This window comes from Camelus dromedarius, chromosome 1, assembly GCF_036321535.1.
Source record: "Camelus dromedarius isolate mCamDro1 chromosome 1, mCamDro1.pat, whole genome shotgun sequence".
NCBI classification, from domain to species: Eukaryota; Metazoa; Chordata; class Mammalia; order Artiodactyla; family Camelidae; genus Camelus; species Camelus dromedarius.
This window is the reverse complement of record NC_087436.1, coordinates 123,089,329-123,107,154: the sequence shown is the minus strand read 5'-3', so window position 1 is coordinate 123,107,154 and position 17,826 is coordinate 123,089,329. Positions and strand designations below refer to the sequence as shown.

Genomic DNA, 17,826 nt, shown 5'->3' with positions numbered 1-17,826 from the left:
TCACATGCAAAGAGATGCATTTATGCCCTTACCTCACAGCATGCCCAAGAGTTAACTCAAAATGTGAGAGCGAAAACTTGAAGGCTTCACAGGGAAACATGAGGGAAACTCTCTGGGACCTTGGGTTAGTTCTCAGATTCAAAACCAGCTGCGTTAACTCAGAAAAGAAAACTGATGAACTGACTTCATTAGATTAAGAGCTGCTGTTCTTCAAAAGACCCCATTAAGAAGTAAAAAGAGGGGCCACAGACTGGGAGGAACATGTTTGCAAGTCACGTGTCCGAAAAGGACTTGTCTCTAGAGTATGTAACTCTTGTAACTCAGTAAGAAGATAAACAAACCAAGTTAAGAAGTAGGCAGAAGATTTCAGTAGATATTTCACTAAGAAGACATGCAAAAGGCTAATGATCACATGAAAAGATGTTCAACATCGTTAGTCATTGAGGAAATAAAAACCCTAATGATACATGATGTTATACTCACGAGGATGGCCGCCGTCGAAAAGACACGTTGTCAGCAAGGATGTGGAGAAACGGGAACCCTCCCACTCTGCTGGTTGGAGTGTAAGTGGTGTGGCCCCTGTGGACAGCAGCTTGGCAGTTTCTCAAAGAAAGAGTTAAACATTAGTTAACCACATGATCCAGCACCTCTGCTCCTAGATGTGTGTGGAAACATGCATCCACACGAAGACTTGTCCGTGAATGTTCATAGCAACGTTATTCAGAATAGCCAGCCCTGAGAACGGTCCAAACGTCCATTGGCCAGTGAGTGGATCGACGAGACATGCTCTGTCCACACGGAGGAGCACTGGTCAGCACGGGCTGCATGCAGATGCGTCTGGAGACACGTGAGGACCACCTGTGCAGATGGACAGGGTTGCCTAGGGCTGGTATGGGATTGGCCACAGAGGGTGTGAGCCTCATGGGGTGATGGGGACGACCTCAAACTGGACTATGATGGTGGTCGCACAACTTGACATTGACTAAAAATCACTGAATTGCAGACTTAAAACAGATAAATGTAAATTATGCCTCAGTGAAGCTGTTAAAAAATCACAAACATGCTTTTATGTATTTAAGTAGGTGGTGGACCCACAGCCCAAAGATCAACATGACGTGACGGTCCCCTGTGCTCCCCAACTTCGTGGTCACCTGTGTTGACAGACCGAGCATTCTTTGAGCTCCTCCTGTGTGACAGCCGTGCTCCCTGTGCTGGACGCGGTCCTGTGCGGGGGGGGGGGGGGGGGCGGGCCCCTCTGGTGAGCCCCTGTGCCACCAGTGGTGCTGGGTGTGGTCGACGTCCCGCTCAGAGGCAGGTCTGCGGGGTCATGCTGCTTCAGGCCTGGGGCGCAGGTCCTCGCCCATCAGGCGTGGGGCGCGGCAGCGCCCTCCCGGCCCCACTGTGACTGGACTGAGTGACTTCCCCTCAGTCCGCCGACGGCGGTTTGTTAGCAGAGCAGTCACTCGTAGAGATGTTTCCCTCCTTCCGGAGTGTTTTCTTACTCAGATTTCTGCCTTACAAGTCTGCCTTACGTGATATTAATAGAGCTCCGTCAGCTTCTTTCTGGCTCATATTTGCCTGGTGTTTCCATTTTTTAACATCTTTCTTAAATGTGACACTTTTTACAGCAGAGAGCTGTGTTTTTTTAAAAAATCCAATCAGAAAATTCATTTAAATGACAAACAGTTTCACATTTACTATGTTGCTGGTGAGTTGAATGTATTTCTGCTTTAGTTTGTGCTTTCTGTTTACATTTTTTAAATTTAATTTAAAAAATGTTTTTAACTGAAGCACAGTCAGTTATAATTGTCAGTCTCTGGTGTACATGATGTGCCAGTCATACATACAATACATACATTCGTTTTCATATTCTTTTTCATTAAAGGTTATTAAAAGATACTGAATATAGTTCCCTGTGCTGTACGGGAGAGACTTGGTTTTTTTTTAATCTATTTTTACATATAGTGGTTAACATTTGCAAATCACAAACTCCCAAAAATATCCCTTCCCACCGTCTTTCCCCCTAGTAACCATAAGATTGTTTACTAAGTCGGCGAGTCTGTTTCTGTTTTGTAGATGAGTTCACAGTGTCCTTTTTTTTTTTTTCTTTTCTTTAGATTCCACATACAAGTGATATATGGTATTTTTCTTCCTCTTTCTGGCTTATTTCACTTAGAATGATGATCTCTAGGCCCATCCATGTTATTTGCAAACAACATTATTTTATTCTTTTTTTCTGGCTGAGTGGTATTCCATTGTATAAATATACCACAACTTCTTTATCCGGTCATCTGTCAATGGACATTTAAGTTACTTCCATGTCTTGGCTATTGTAAATAGTGCTGCTGTGAACATTGGGGTGCATGTATCTTTTTGAATTAAGGTTACCTCTGTATATACGCCCAGGAGTGGGATTGCTGGATCATATGGTAAGTCTATTTTTAGACTTTTAAGGAATCTCCACACTGTTTTTCACAGCGGCTGCACCAAACTGCATTCCCACCAGCAGTGTAGGAGGGTTTCCTTTTCTCCACACCCTCTCCAGCATTTATCATTTGTGGACTTTTGAATGATGGCCATTCTGACTGGTGTGAGGTGATAACCTCAATGTAGTTTTGGTTTGCATTTCTCTGATAATTAGTGATATTGAGCGTTTTTCATGTGCCTGTTGGCCATTTGTATTCATTGGAGAATTACTTGTTTAGGTCTTCTGCCCATTTTTGGACGGGGTTGTTTGTTTTTTCTTATTAAGTTGTATGAACTGTTTATATATTCTGGAAATTAAGCCCTTGTCAGTTGCATCATTTGCAAATATTTTCTCCCATTTCATAGGTTGTCTTTTTGTTTCATTTATGGTTTCCTTTGCTGTGCATAAGCGTATAAGTTTAACTAGATCCCATTTGATAATTTTTGCTTTTACTTCTATTGCTTGGGTAGACCGCCCTAGGAGAACATTGCTGAGATTTATATCAGAGAATAATTTGCTTATGTTTTCTTCTAGGAAGTTTATAGTGTCTTGTCTTATGTCTAAGTCTTTAAGCAATTATGAGTTTATTTTTGTGTATGGAGTGAGGGAGTGTTCTAACTTAATTCTGTGCTCCCTGCCTTGTGTGCCTTCTACTGAATCAGTAAATTTTATTTAATCTTCTTTTTTGCCTTTGCTGGGCAACTAATTGGCAAGGTATATGTTTGATTTTTATTATTTTAGCAATTACAAAATTCTAAAATGAATGCATTGTTTAAAAGTCGGAAATTAATACAAGTCTCTTCCTGCCTCCTAAGCGACACGAGAGTCTTGCCCCTTCCTGGCGCCTCCTGCTCCCCAGCCGGTCGGTCAGTCAGTTGGTCACTTAGTCGGTCAGTGGGTCAGTCGGACAGTCGGCCACTTCTCGTCTCCTAAACCCCAGCCAGTCAGTCCGCCTTAAGCTCTTTCTTTCTGAACTACGTCTTCTACTTATTTGCTGTTTTCATTCCTTGTCACACACTGTCCACTCAGAGGTGACCGTGACTTTGGACTTTGTGCTTTTGCTCACGGTGTGTCCTCTGCTCAGGTGCTCTGTCCTCTGGTGAGTCTGTGGTCTTCTTTGAAGGCCAAGAGTAATATGACTTCCTGCAAGCCTTCCTCCAGGCATTCCTGCGGACACGGTGGTGTCTGCTGGTGTGACGTGTCTGTCCCTGCCGTGCTTCCACAGCAGGGAGCACGGTCCATGGGGCGACACACGTGTCCCAGCCCCCAGAGGCTTTCAGAGCAGGGTTCCAGCCTTTGTCGGTCCTGCCCCGAGGCCAGCACACACTGCCACAGTGAATAAATAATTCTTGGATTTACTTGAAAGCACTATGTTAATAAGACAACGCTAATCTTGTAGGGTTATATTTCACACAATGGCAAACGGTAAGCGGGTTTTAAGGTAAGCTGTGTAAAGTGATTAGAGTTCTGTCTCTACAGTGTTTCTACAGTCAGAACAGATTCATGATTTCGAAAAAGTCAGCATCCTTAGACTTGGTGGGATTAGTAAACGTTTCAGGGAGCCTCCAGGAGCGGCCCCGCCAGACCCCGATGCGGCCTCTGCCCAGCTGTGTGTCCTTTCTCTTAAAGGTGAGCATCTGCCTGGAATGCAATAGCAGCAAACTGCGGGGCTTGAAACGGAAATGGATCCGCTGTTCAGCCCAGGCAACGGTCCTGCATCTAAAGAAGTTCATCGCCAAAAAACTTAACCTTTCATCTTTCAATGAGGTAATAGTTGCACCATAGATAGAAACTGTGACAAGTCATTTTTTATTCATAAAGGTGGTACTTCTGAAGTTCTTTGGGTTTGTTTATTTGTTTGTTTACAACTTTTTTGGAGACTTTCAATCAGAAAAAAAAATCTCCATTTGTTTTGCCTGCCCACAGAGAGTGTGAGAGTAAACAGCAGTGAAGGTTAGGGATCCGCCCCGAAGGGAAGCCGGGATGTCATGGGGCGGCAGCGGGATGTGCTAAAGGTTCTCATCACAGAGAAGTTCTGTTCTTTAATCCCACAGGCAGATGGATGGAGTGAGGGAATAGATGAGGGGGTAGATGGAGAAGACAGTCCCGAGTTGGGGTGAATGCTGAGAATGAAATAAAGCCTGTGTCCCAGGGGTGCACAGCAGAGGGTGGGCACATTAGGAGTCCCTGGGGAGCCCTCCGGAGCGTCACACTTACGCTCAGGTGTAAGTTGTCAGAGGAGCTGGCCATGCGTAAGCAAGTGTGAAGAGAGGGCTTTGTGGGGCCTTAAGCAGGGGATTCATCATGTAAAACAGTCCTCTGGCTGTGAGGACAGTGGATTGTTGGGGTTCAGAGGTGGAAGCATGAGGGGCCAGCTGGGCCAAAGCCCCAGGAGAGATGGGCCAGGGCAGTGCAGTGAGGATGCAGAGAAGGGACGGCTTTTGAGATGTGTTTTAGAGAAGAATGTGTTGGATTGTAGCCCCAAAGAGATGTGTCCACACCCTAACCCCCACTGCCTGTGAATGTGATCTTTTTCTGGAAACAGGATCTTTTCAGTTGTAATTAAGTTATGGATCTTGAGATGAAGTAACCGTAGGTAATCTGGGTTGACCCTATACCCAACGACACATGCCCTTACAAGAGTGAGGCAGGGGGAAATTTGAGACACTTGTATGGAGGAGAAGATGGGTAAGGACAGAAATGAGATGGGAAGCATGTAGTCACAAGCCAAGGGATGCCTGGAGCCCCCAGAGTGAGTACAGCCCTGCTGGCACCTTGACTTGGAACTTCTGTCCCCCAGACTGCAAGAAAGTAAACACCTGTTGTTTTAAGCCACCAGGTTTGTGGTACTTTGTCATACCTGCCACAGGAAACCAAAACCAATCTTGGTACTAGGAAGTGGGGTGCTGCTCTAACAAATACCTAGAACTGTGAAAGTGCCTTTGGAATCGGATAAGAGGTAGAGGCTGGAAGAATTTTGAGAAACACCGTTTTTAAAGAATCTAATTGCCTTGAAGAGACTGTCGATATAAATACGATCTTTAAAGACGACTCTGGTGAGAATCCAGGAGGAACTGAGCAAGGTGGAGAAAGCGCCTGTCGTCTTTGAGGGCACATGTCGCACAGAGACACGTGCCTTCTGCTGGAGACAGGAGCTCAAAGATGCTACTGACTAGAGCTCAGAAGGGGAAAGGAGCATCGTGTTGGAAGGGGGAGGACAACTGGCTGTGACCCAGCGGCAGGAAGCATGGCTGAATTGTGCTCCACAGTGGTGTGCAAAGCAGAGCTTGGAAGGGATGAACTTGGGTATTTCGCGAGGAGATTTCCCAGCAAAGTGTTGACGGTGTGGTCTAGTTTCTTCTTGCTGCTTGTAATAAAATACCAGAGGAGAGAGATGAATTCAGGAAAGAACTGCTGAGCAATATGGAACTAGCACTTGATGATTTGGAAAATTCACAGCACCCACTTGCACAAAGATGGTAATAGTAGGAGTTTCAGTGTTAGGAGAACATGCTCTGGAGAGAAGGCCAAGTGTGTGGCTGGAAACCTTTTGCTAAGGAGAGTAGTTGTTTTAATGGTGGCTCAGCCATCTCACGGGACCTAGGACTGGAGAGGAGGTATCCAGGGAAGATCTGTGGAGGCTGTCAAATGGCCTGGATCTCTGACATACACGGGAGACCCACAGAGGTTTTGGGAAATACCACCAGCTTGGACTGAAGGGAACAGAGACAGGAAGAAATGAGAGAAGGCTGTCAGACTTCCAAAATCCTTCCTGCAGGAAATAGGCTGATAGAGCTGCTCGGCCACAAACATGAGCTGCCCTTCAAGAAAAGGGAAGTCTGACTCCAAAGTAGAGCCTTGAGCCCAGAGGGTGAGGCCATCACAGGCCCAGAGGGCAGAACCTCGACCCACAGTGATGTATTCTCTTGAAAAGTCTTGAAACCTCATAGACTTTTCCCTGCTGGGTCTCAGAAGTTCATGAGACCAGTGATCCCTTTATGCCACTGTACCTCCCTTCTGGAGCAGGAGTATCTGTCCTGCCCCATGCTTGTGTCTTTGGAAGCAGATAATCTGTGTTCTGGTCTCACAGACCCACAGCCTTGGGAGAGGGCGTGCCGAGGCTCACCCACGCCTGACCCGGCTAGAAGGGAAGGCGTAGGGCTTGAACTTCAGAGGAGGTTTGGGGATTTGGAGTTGGTGCTGGATTAAGTCTCTTGGGATGTGGGGGTGGTGTGAGTGGATTTTGCATGTGGGGCAGATGTGGGTTTTTGCAGGGCCAGAAGGTAGACTGTAGTAGGTTGAATGGTGACCCTGCCAAAAGATACGCTCATTTCTAAACCCCCAGAACATGTGAGTATGACTTTATTTGAAGAAAAAGTTCTCTGCGGATGTGTAAAGAACCTTGGGGTGAAGAGACCATCCTGGATTACCCAGGTGGGCCCTAAGTCCAGTGGCAAGGGTCCTTATAAGAGAAGAGCAGGCAAAATTGTCTCAATAGATTTAAAAAGATAGACATCATACCAAGTATCTTCTTGGACCCAGTGGCAAAAAGTTAGAAATCAGTGACAAGAGGAAAACGGGAAAATCTACAAAACTGTGGAAAGAGAACAGCACACTTTTAAACAATCAGTGGACCAAGAAGAAATCCAGGAGAGATGAGAAAACACTTAGAAGCAAATGAAAACAGAAACACAGCGTACCAGAACTAATGGGTGCAGTGAGAGCAGTGCTGAAGGGGAGGTTTATAGCCATCGACGCACTAAACACAAGGACGATCTCAGATCAACCCTTAGTTTACAACTTAAGGCACTAGAGAAAGAAAAATGCACTGAACCCAAAGCTAACAGAAGACAGAATGATAAAGATTGGAGGTGGGGAGGGCGTAGCTCAGTGGTGGAGCGTGTGCCTGGTGTGAACACAGTCCCTGGGCCTCCATCATAAGCAAATAAATAAATCGAATTACCCCCCCCCCCCCCAAATTAGAGCAAAGATAAAATAGAGATGAGAAAATCAATGGTTCCTCCAAAAGTTCAGAAATACTGACAGACTTTGAGCTAGATGGATGAAGAAAGAGAGAAGACTCAGATTACTAAAATCTGAAATGAAAGTAGGGACATTACTACTGATTCTACAGAACTAGATGATAGGAGCATATCATGAACAGATTTACATCAACAGATTGGATAGCCTGGATGAAATGGACAAATGCCTTGAAACACAAAAACTGCCCAGAGTAAATCTCAAAGATACAGAAAATCCAAACAGACCTGTACCTAGTAATGAGATTGGATCAGTATCCAGAAACCTCCCGGCAGAGGACGAGTGCTGCCAAGCTTCTAAAGGAGAGTTGATACCCGGCCTTCTCAGACTTTTTCAGAGACCTGAAGAGGAGGGAACACTTCCTAATTCATTCTATGTGGCAGCATTACCCAGATACCAAAGTCAGACAATGACACTACAGGAAAACAACAGACCAATATCCCTTATGAACAGTGATGCAAAGGTCCTCAACAGAATACTAGCAAGCAGAATCCAGCACGTTGCAAGGATTCACACACCCATGACCAAGTGCGGTTTATTCCTGGAATGCAAAGATGGTTCAGCACAGGAAAAATGGATTGCTGTAGTATGCCTCATCACAGGGTGGAGGAAAACCCAAGCAAGCATTTGACAAAAAAACAAGCATTTGACGAAATTTAGTTCCTTTCATGGTAAATACACTCAACAAACCAGAAATAGTAGCCATATATGAAAGTAAAATCCATATCTGAGAAACCCATTATGAACATCGTATTCAGTGGTGAAAAACTGAAAGCTGCTTCTCCAAGATCAGGAACAAGGCAAGGACACCAGCTTTTACCGTTTCTAGTCACCATAATCCTGGAAGTTCTAGCCAGCAAAATTAGACGAGAAAAAGAAAGAAAACACACCCACTGGAAAAGAAGAACGTAGAAAATTATCTCTATTTGTAGATGATATGATTTTATATGTAGGTTCCACACACAAAAAAAAACCTGTCAGAACTAATCAATAAATTCAGTAAGGTAGCAGAGTACAAATTCAACAGAAAAATCAGATGCATTTTTGTACACACGCAGTGGACAATATGAAAAGAAAATTGCAAAAATAATTTTATTTATAATAGCGTCAAGAAGAATAAAATACTTAGGGATTAACCAAGAGGGTGAAAGACTCATATAATGAAAATTACAGAAATTGCTGAAAGAAATTAAAGACACAAGTCAATGGAAATACACCCCACCTTCATAGACTGGAAGACTTAATATTGTTAAAATGTCAGTATTACCCAAGTGATCTACAGATTTGGTGCAATTCCTGTCAAAATCCCAAAGATACTTCTTACAGAAATAGAAAATCCATCCTAAATTTTTCATGGAATCTCAAGGGACCCAAATAACCAAAACAGTCCTGAAAGAGAACAGACTGGAGGACTCACACTTCCTGCTTTCAGAACTTACGACAAAGCCACGGTAATCAAAACAGTGTGGTGCTGGCATACAGACAGACATCCAGACCAGTGGAATAGAATAGAGAGCCCAGAAATAAACCCTCCAAGTGGTCAACTGATTATTGACAAGGGTCCCAAGATCCTTCAATGGGGAAAGAACAGTCTTTTCAGCAAATGGTGCTGGGAAAACTGGATATTTACATGAAAAAGAATGAAGTTTGACTCTTACCTAACACGATATACAAAATTTAACTCAAAATGTTTGAGGGATACGGGCCAAAACTTTGCGACATTGGGTTTGGCGATGATTGCTAGAACACCAAAGGCAGGGGCAACAAAATTAAAAATAGACAAATTGTACTTCCTTAAAATTGCAAAAAGGATTGTACAGGATGGGAGAAAGTGTCTCCAAGCCATATATCACATAGGAATTACTGTCCAGAATATATAGAGAATTTCTAAAACTCAACACACACACAGAAAAGCCAAACAGCTCAGTTAAAACATAAGCAAAGGGCTTGAATAGACGTTTCTCCAAAGAAGGCACACGTCCAGCAGGCACAGGGAAGACGCTCAGCATCCACGGCCACGAGGCAGATGCAAGCAAAACGGGTCACGGGCCCCCCGCACGCCCAGGCTCTGGCTGCTTCGTGAGAAGTGAGGGTGTGCGAAGCTGGAACCCCCGTGCACTGCTGACGGATGTGAAATGGTGCCATCACTGTGGAAAACAAAAATCAACTACCATAAAATCCAGTGACTCCACTTCGGGGTAATACCCAAAAGAATTGAAAGCAGGCTCTCGGGGAGATCCTGGTACCCCCCACATTCACAGCAGCACTGTTCACAATAGACAGAAGGTGGAAGCAGCCCAGGTGTCCATCGGTGGACGGCGGATAAGTACAACGTGGTGTGTGTGTATCCACATGGCAGAGTGTGACTCAGCTTCAACAGGATGGGAATTCTGACACTGGCTACAGCCTGATGAAACTTGAAGCCTTCCTGCTCAGTGGAGCAAGCCGATCACAAAAGGGCATGTGCTGTGTGACTCCACTTGTGTGAGGTCCCTGGAGTCCCCAGAGTCACAGAGACAGAAGTGGAATGGGATGTCTGGCTGAGGGAAGGGTGGGAAGTTACTGATTAATGGGGACAGAGATCCACAAGATGAAGAGTCTGTAGGTGTGGGTGTGGATACACTTTATGAATGTGTTTAATCTCCCGAGCTGTGCACTTAAATGGTTAAGATGGCAAATTTTATGTGTATTTTACCACAACTTTTTAACACTAAAAAGGAATGAACTATCGATACACACGGAAGAGGGTGGAGGGAGTCTCGAGGCATGGAGTGGACGGCCACCTGAAGACAGAGGCAGAGGCAGAGGTTGGAGGGAGGAAGCGGCGAGTCAGGAGCCTGGAGCCTCGGAGAGTGCGTGCCTGCTGCTCTGGGACTGGACCTGACACACCGCCTCTCTTGTTTTATGTCCGCAGTTGTGGTGTTTCAGTGGCAGCCACAGGAGACACAGATTCCAGACCCTTCTCCCCTGCCTTGAGGGAGAGGTTTAAAAGGCCATCTGGGTCAGCATCACTTGTCATCAGGGAAATGCAAATTAGAAGGCCCCATGCCACACCTGTCAGCACAGCCGAATCTGGACACTGACGTCCCCGGCACCGGGAGGACGCAGAGCAGCAGGCGTGCTCATCACTGCGGGTGGGGACGTGAGATGGTGCAGCCACTTCGGAAGACAGTTTGGTGGTTTTTCACAAAACTAAACACGCCCTTACTATACAACCCAGCAGTCCCACTCCTTGGTGCTCAGCCAGAGGAGACGACTTACATCCACACAAAACCCCGCACACAGACGTCTACAGCAGCTTTATCCGTCATTGCCAGAACCTGGAAGCAGCCAAGATGCCCTCCGGCAGGTGATGCATAAATAAACTGTGGTTCCTCTGGACGCGGGAATATTATTCAGCACTAAAGAGAAGTGAGCTGGCACGGCATGAAAAGACACGGAGGAACCTTAAATGCACATCACCGAGGGACAGAGCCCGTCTGAAAAGGCCGCAGACGGTATGAGTCCACCTGTGCGGCATCCTGGAAAAGGCAAACTATGGCGACGGCGACAAGACCAGTGTCTGCAGGGGTTGGGGGAGGTGATCCAGCAGAGCAGGGGGTTTAGGGCAGTGAAACACTGTGCGCTGACACTGCAGTGAGGACGCCTGTCACCGCACATTTGTCCAAAGCCACAGAGCGCACAACACCGAGCGTGACCCCTGACGTGAACTGTGGGCTCCGGGTGGTGATGACGTGTCGGTGCAGGTTCACCGTCTGGGACAAGTGTGCCCTCTGTGGCGGTGTTGACGGCGGGGAGGCTGCAGGATAGGGGCAGGAGATACGTGGAACTAAAAATAGTTTTTTAAAATAAAAAATGAAAGAACTGTCTGTGGAGCCCTTTCCCACTGAGGCAAGCGGGACAAACAGCCCAAGAGCGGACCGATGTGGGGGGCAGGGTGCTCTTTGGATGAGAGCAGCCTGGGGGCTGCAGCCCCATAAAAGGGGCGGGGCTGTCTTGTTGGGCGTGGACTGGGGCTCCTTTCCACCTGTGCTGCCCCAGAAAGGAGGGCAGGGCCCTTCGCCAACTGAAACGTGTGACCCGACTGGCATCGCTGGTATGGACAGAGGCCCCGCTGACTGAGTCTCGTTTTTCCACCAGCTGGACATTCTATGCAATGAGGAGATCCTGGGCAAGGACCACACACTCAAGTTCGTAGTCGTCACAAGGTGGAGATTCAAGGTGAGACCCTGCCCTGATAAGCTTTATTTGATTTTCAGGACCTGCTCTGAATAGTGGCTGCTTTTTTGTGCGTATTTTCATTTGAGAGCTTACGAATTGTTTTGAACTCAGTCATTCTGAAATCACCAACCCCAGAGTTGCCCCGGGGAAGGCACAGTCCGCAGGCAAGGTGACCAGGGTCCTGGGGAGGAGGGACCACTGCCATCAGAGGTACCCTCAGGCCTTTGGTGCCTCTTTCTGAAGCAGAAAGCAGATGTGTCCCCAAGGGCTGGCCGGGGTCTCTCCCACTCGCAGCCTCCGGGGAGAAGGGGGGAGACAGCCGGGGCAGAGTGTGGGGGCGTGGGTCCTCTTCTGGTGGCCCCTGTGCCCCGTCGCCCTCACCCCTGCGTCGTCTTACAGAAGGCGCCGCTGCTGCTGCACTACAGACCCAAGATGGACCTCCTGTGAGCCGGGCACGGGGCCAGGCGGGACTGACACGCAGGACGTGGCCCCGGCGCCACGCGGACCAGGCTTCTGAGCAGAGTGTTTATGACTTTCGTACGAGACCCGCCCTCGACAAGACACTACCAGCACCGGGGCTGCGGGCGCCTGGGTCCGGACTGGAGGGGCTTCCTCCTGCCTCCTTACCTTTGCTTCTTTCCAGGCCTTGAAGATCGCCGATACTTTCGTTCAGTTTATGAATCAGGTTTCATGACAAGCCCCCAAAACACTTGTACGTTTATTGAACCCTTCCTAAGTTATTGAAAAAAATGTCTTTTCATGGTGAATGACAATATTTATGTTGCCTTTACCTTCCTGAAGACTTGGAAGATATATAAAAATTTCATTTAAAAGCGTACCAAAAGAGGTTTCCATGAATACATTAGCCAAGCGACTTCACAGCCCTGGGCGGGGGGGATGCAGGGGGGCCTGCCTCGCCTCCCGCACAGTCGCCGGAGGTGCTTTGAGCAGCGCGACGCCAGTTTGCAGAACAAATCTTGTTCGTAAAAACTGCTTCTGTTAAACAGGCACAGGTTGTGTAGTTTCCTGCCTCTTGCTGAAGAGGTGGATGGTGGCGGCGTGCAGGCCTTTCTGAGTCGGCGCCTCTGGTGGGCAAGGGGCTGGTGCCAATGGGCAAGTTTGCAGCCGGAGCCCAGATTTGTGGACCCGGTTCCCACTGTCCACCCTTGGAGGTGGGTGAGGATGGGGCGGGCAGCGGAAGCTGCTTTCTCAGTTACTTAATGACCTAAACTCGAGGCAGCACACCCTTTGTTAACCTTTTCTCCTCCCAAATGTTAATATTTTTGTGGAATTGGAGAATAAACTCTTTGCCAGCACATAGAATTTTGTTCCTTTACAATTGTAACTTGGCATGTAAAGGCAGGAACGAGGGGCAGGCCTCTCCTGGGCAGTGGGAGCCCGACCCCGACCCCATCTGTGAGTCGGCTGGCTTCCTGTGGAACTGTGGGCTCGCCATCCTCTGTCTCCCCCAGACCCCGGGGTCTGGGCGCCTTTGTTTGGTAGGTGGTCCTGACAGTGTGGGCTGGGTTTTCCGTGATGAATTTCACCTTAGTGACTAGACCTCTTCTTGAATTTGCTTTGGAAGTGGTCAGTTTGTCTGTTTTCTCCCGCTTCCTGTTTCACGTGCACAAGTGCCAACCCAGGTCCTCAGTGATGAGGGAAACATCCAGACCAACTCAGGCCTAGTGGTTTTAATATAAGGCCTTTCAAAAACATAAAGACAAGATTCTGTTCAGAATTGGGCCAAAGTCACCTCTTTATTTCAGCCCATTCCGCCCAGTGATGTTTGAATTATTCAATTCCCTAAGCTCGCTATCCATCCAAATCACTTTTTAGAGTTACTGCAAGGGTTTAATGAGCAGATGTGTATGAGTAAATATTGCCCGTCTACCTCAGATACACACTTCTGCTGAAGCGCTCCGTAAGACCGTAAGTCGCCACAGCGCAGTTCAAGTGTGACGTTAGAATCTAGGTACTTTCCCATGTGGTGAAAGGAAGGAAGGGCGAACAGTAGGACCTCCAGACCCAAAACGAATTCACAGGTCAGACTAAAACGAGCGCCGCTGTAACAGCCTCACACTTGCACTTTGTAGCTCTCCTTGAAGCCACTTGAGTTTGCTATGGTGCTAAGCTGACGTACTCACACAGAAGGTGGAGGGGGTCGGACCTCTCCTGCTGACCCCGCGTCCGTAATTGTGCTAACCTGATGAGACCTCAGCAGCAGAAGTACCTGTTTTTCTAACATTTCCTCGTGCAGACCGTCCTCGCTGCCCGAGACCCCGGTGGTCACGGCCCCCAGTCTGACCGCAGCCCCGAGGGCTGGAGCGCGTGGGCCTCTCCGTCCCGGGGAAGCGCCTGCTGGGCCCTGTCACTGCTCTCACGCTTCCATGTAACGTCAAAGGCAAGAGTTTTATTTTTTCCAGCATGAAAGCCAGGATCAGTTAGTGACTGGATCCTATTAAGTTTTTTTTTAACAGATGGAGTTACTGTGAAATCATTTTCACAACTGTTTATGCTGGTGAAACACATGCCGTTCGGCTGCATAACGGCGTCCTCTTCAACAGTGGGACCTGTCACCTGTGCACAGTCTCACTAGATACAGTTTTCATGAAAATAGAAAACACAGATAGAATATATAATATTGAATTTAAGATTTGGGGGGGTTAAGAAAAAGAAAACTTAACTTTATAAAATTATTTATTCTATTTTAAGCCTTCTATCATATTTTCCCATCCACTTGTTTGGTTTCAGTGGTCCAGCTTTATTTACAGGCATATAAAATGAAATTGTGAGATGTTTTGCAAGCTTCTTATTTTTACTTTGAGTAGCTTTTAATTTGTGTGTTTTGTTTTATGTGGATGAAGAGCATTTTCTGCTTTTGTGCAATAGGGCTCCAACACGCATCCATAGACACACGTTTAAATTGTGATGTAGTATCTTTCTGCTGAATCGAAAGGGAATGTGGGTGGACTTTGAGAACATGCACCTCCAGCTGTCTGACTTTTCCTTCTCTGTAGCTGTTACTGTAATAATGCTTTACGGGGACTGTGCAGGGAGGGCCCATGCAGGTGGCCCGGGACGCACCACCCCTTCCCCCACGGGGGTGAGGGCGCTACTTTCCCTGGGCCTGCGGCCTTGACGCCTCCCCGTGGCATTTGAAGTCTTGGAAATTCGTTAATTTTTTTCCTCAAAGCCCCCAGGATGGATTTTGCAGTGATTTTGAAAAGTGTCATTGGATTGAATGTTCTAGGAAAGAGCCAGCTTCTACTTTGTACGTAAACGTCTGATGTGCTCGCAGACTCTGAAAATAAATGTAGTGCAGACAGAGAAATCACGAACAGTGCAGTTCGTCTGTTTCCTCAGGAAATCATTTCACTTCCCCACATCACTCGTGAACTTCCAGTGCTAGACCAGTGTGTTTCTCTGCCTTGGCATTTAACAAACTAAGTTGGGATAAGCCGGTTAGAAACCTATTCCAGCCCCAGAGCCTTCACCATGACCTGTCCCTGCAGGGCCGACCGCTCTCCGCCAGCTCGTGAGTCACCTCGCCAAGAGCACACCTGAGGGACCAAAGCTTGAGCGTCCCCTAAAATGTGTGTGGCATTAGTGGAAATGTCTATTCCAACAACTTAATTGGGCCTAAGAAGACTGTTCTTTCCCCGACGACGTGGTGTTTGGGGCAAGAGCTCGCCGCCAAGCCCGGGCGTCCGAGTGGCCACTTGGAAGCTGGGGAGGGTTATGGAGGTGACACTACAGACACGTTTTTGACTGTTTATTTTGAAAGTTTACATTTTTTATGCTTTGTGTTGGTGTGTAATTTTTGTACTATTGGTGGCTAGTTTTTGTCTAAAATCTTTTTTGGAATATTGCTTAAATGTTTTGATTTTATGATAGTGAAGCTTGTATTCAGTGTTTTGCCAATTAATATTATATGCTTGTAATAAAAGCAAAAGAAAAAGTTACCTAATTCTCCCAGGCTGGACCTTTGTTATGTAAGATACAGTGTAACACACTATAACAAAAAATCTCCCCCCTCCCAGTGCCAGTGAGGACCGCATGCACGTGCACAGGTGCACAGCACACGCACACACGTGCACACGCGTGCCGCGGTCAGGCCGTCCCCTCCCCAGCCCCAGTCCTGCACCATCATGGGCTGACGTGACCTCGGATGCAGAACTTCTTCAGTTGGTCGTTGGGCACAGAGGCCGGACAGGACTCTGAGAGCCCACGCGTCCTGCTGCCCAGAGAGAACACACGGTTCCTGCGCACAGTAGAGGAAAGTGCAGTGTTTATCACAGGCACCAAGCGCGGAGTGCAGGTAGCTCATGCTCCAAAGTCCCCAACTCCCCGAAGGCCTTCGGGGAAATTTAAAGTTAGGGTGAGGGAGGGGGGCTGTGAGGTGCATGGTCAGCTCATGGACGGTCTTCTGACTGGCGGGTGGTGAGTCATCAGGAGTCGACGTCTTCAACCTTCCGGGTCCAACCGGTCTGAAGTCTCTGTGCTTGTGGGCAGCACAGTTAGCTTCTTCCACCTGTCTCCACCAGTCTCTGCAAAGCAGCTCAGAGGACCTGGTGCAGGACGTTATCTACAGCCCTTGAGCAGGAACTAAAGGTCCTTGACTTTGTTTAATGGCTAAATGTTATTATTTTGTCTTGCTTGACTGTGTTCTTTTGTTTCTGCATTTTCTCACTTTTCTGATTAAATTTATCCTTTAAACTCAGAAAAGGCCTGGAGGATAAAACTTTTTCTACCAATAAGAATCAGGCTGGGGACATGGGGTCCTGCTCGGTTACAATATCACATACTCAGAGTCATGTCTCCTTGGGCTCCTCTTGGCTGTGACATTTTCTCAGATACTCCTTGTTTTTTATGACCTTGACAGTTTTAGGGAGTGCTGGTCAGTTACTTTATAGAATGTCCCTCAAGCGGGGCTAGTCTGATGCTTTTCTCATGGTTAGACTAGGGGTGTGGATTTCAGGGAGGAGGGCTGCAGAGGTGGGGTACCCTCCCTCACCACATCACTTCAGGGGCACTTACCATCAACACCAACGACCCGTCACCGCCGACGTGGACCTTGATCCACTGAGGGTGGTGGTGGTTTTCTGGTTTTTCCACTGCAGTGATCCTATCAGCCCTTTCCATAGGGAGGACGTCATGATGTGCGGCGCACACTGAAGAGTGGGGAGCCTACTCCATCTCCTTGGGGGCAGAGCATCTACATCAAATACTTAGAATCCTTCTGCAAGGGAGATCCACCTTTTCCCCATCTATTTATTTTTCTCAGTCATTCATGGCAATGTGGACTCACGGACATTTATTCTATGCCTGGGTTCAATCCAACATTACTTTGCTTTGTTGCAAAAACTGGTCCAGATTTGGGAGCTCAGTCCTCTGACATGGGTTTGTTTTTGCTATTTAGCATTTCCTTACTTTCAGGCTCATCTTAAATAATTCCTGCCCTGGTCATCAGTGAATTCCTCCTGACTGGTGAATTTAGATTATTTATTTAACTTTATTTCTGCTCATTGTCTGAGGAATTAACTGTGGGAGAATCCGTATGGATTCCATCTGACCCTGGAAGTTCCAGCCAGGCCCTGCCCCTACTGTCTGGCCCCAGTCCTGGGAGGGTGAGGGAGGGGCCAGGAGGTGGATGGGGCATGTGGCCAGGGCCTGGTGGCTTGTGTGGGCAGACGCTGACTTCTGGCCAACAAACCCTAGAGTCTAGGACTCCTTTGAGAAGAAACGGGTTTTGGCCGCCTGGATACAGAGCACAGGGCCCTCCTCGTGGGCCAGCTCTCTCTGCAGCTGCACGAGCAACAGCTCTGCTTAGCGACCAGTGGAACCTGCAGATTGAGGCAAATCAAAGGCCAGCGCTTGGGCCAGGCTTGAAGGCCAGTCAACAACACATTAATATGTACCTGAGAAGCCATCCTTGCACAGGGAACCTTGACGGAGACAGCTAGGGAGAAGGAATGGCAGGAATGGTGCCCAGGACGTCCCCCAGCCCCCCCAGGTCTCCTACTCCCAGAAGCTTCCCGAAAACAGGGGCTTTTGCTAGGCTCCCCAACCCCTCACCCCAGCCCGTCCCAGCCTTCAGG

The 17,826-nt window shown here is 47.6% G+C and overlaps 1 protein-coding gene across 4 annotated transcripts in view; it reads left to right on the top strand.

Annotated features, from left to right (window-relative positions):
- PCGF3 (polycomb group ring finger 3) overlaps window positions 1–15,695 on the top strand; it is a 48,281-nt gene extending 32,586 nt beyond the window's left edge. For 3 of the 4 annotated variants that reach the window (XM_031439564.2, XM_031439549.2, XM_031439554.2), the window contains exons 8-10: window positions 4,097–4,234; window positions 11,648–11,728; window positions 12,128–15,695. In XM_031439564.2, the coding sequence (XP_031295424.1) occupies window positions 4,097–4,234; window positions 11,648–11,728; window positions 12,128–12,175 (267 nt within the window). In that variant the 3' untranslated portion in view covers window positions 12,176–15,695. The other variant, XM_064489138.1, reaches the window with a different exon arrangement.
- Window positions 15,696–17,826: the final 2,131 nt, after the last annotated feature.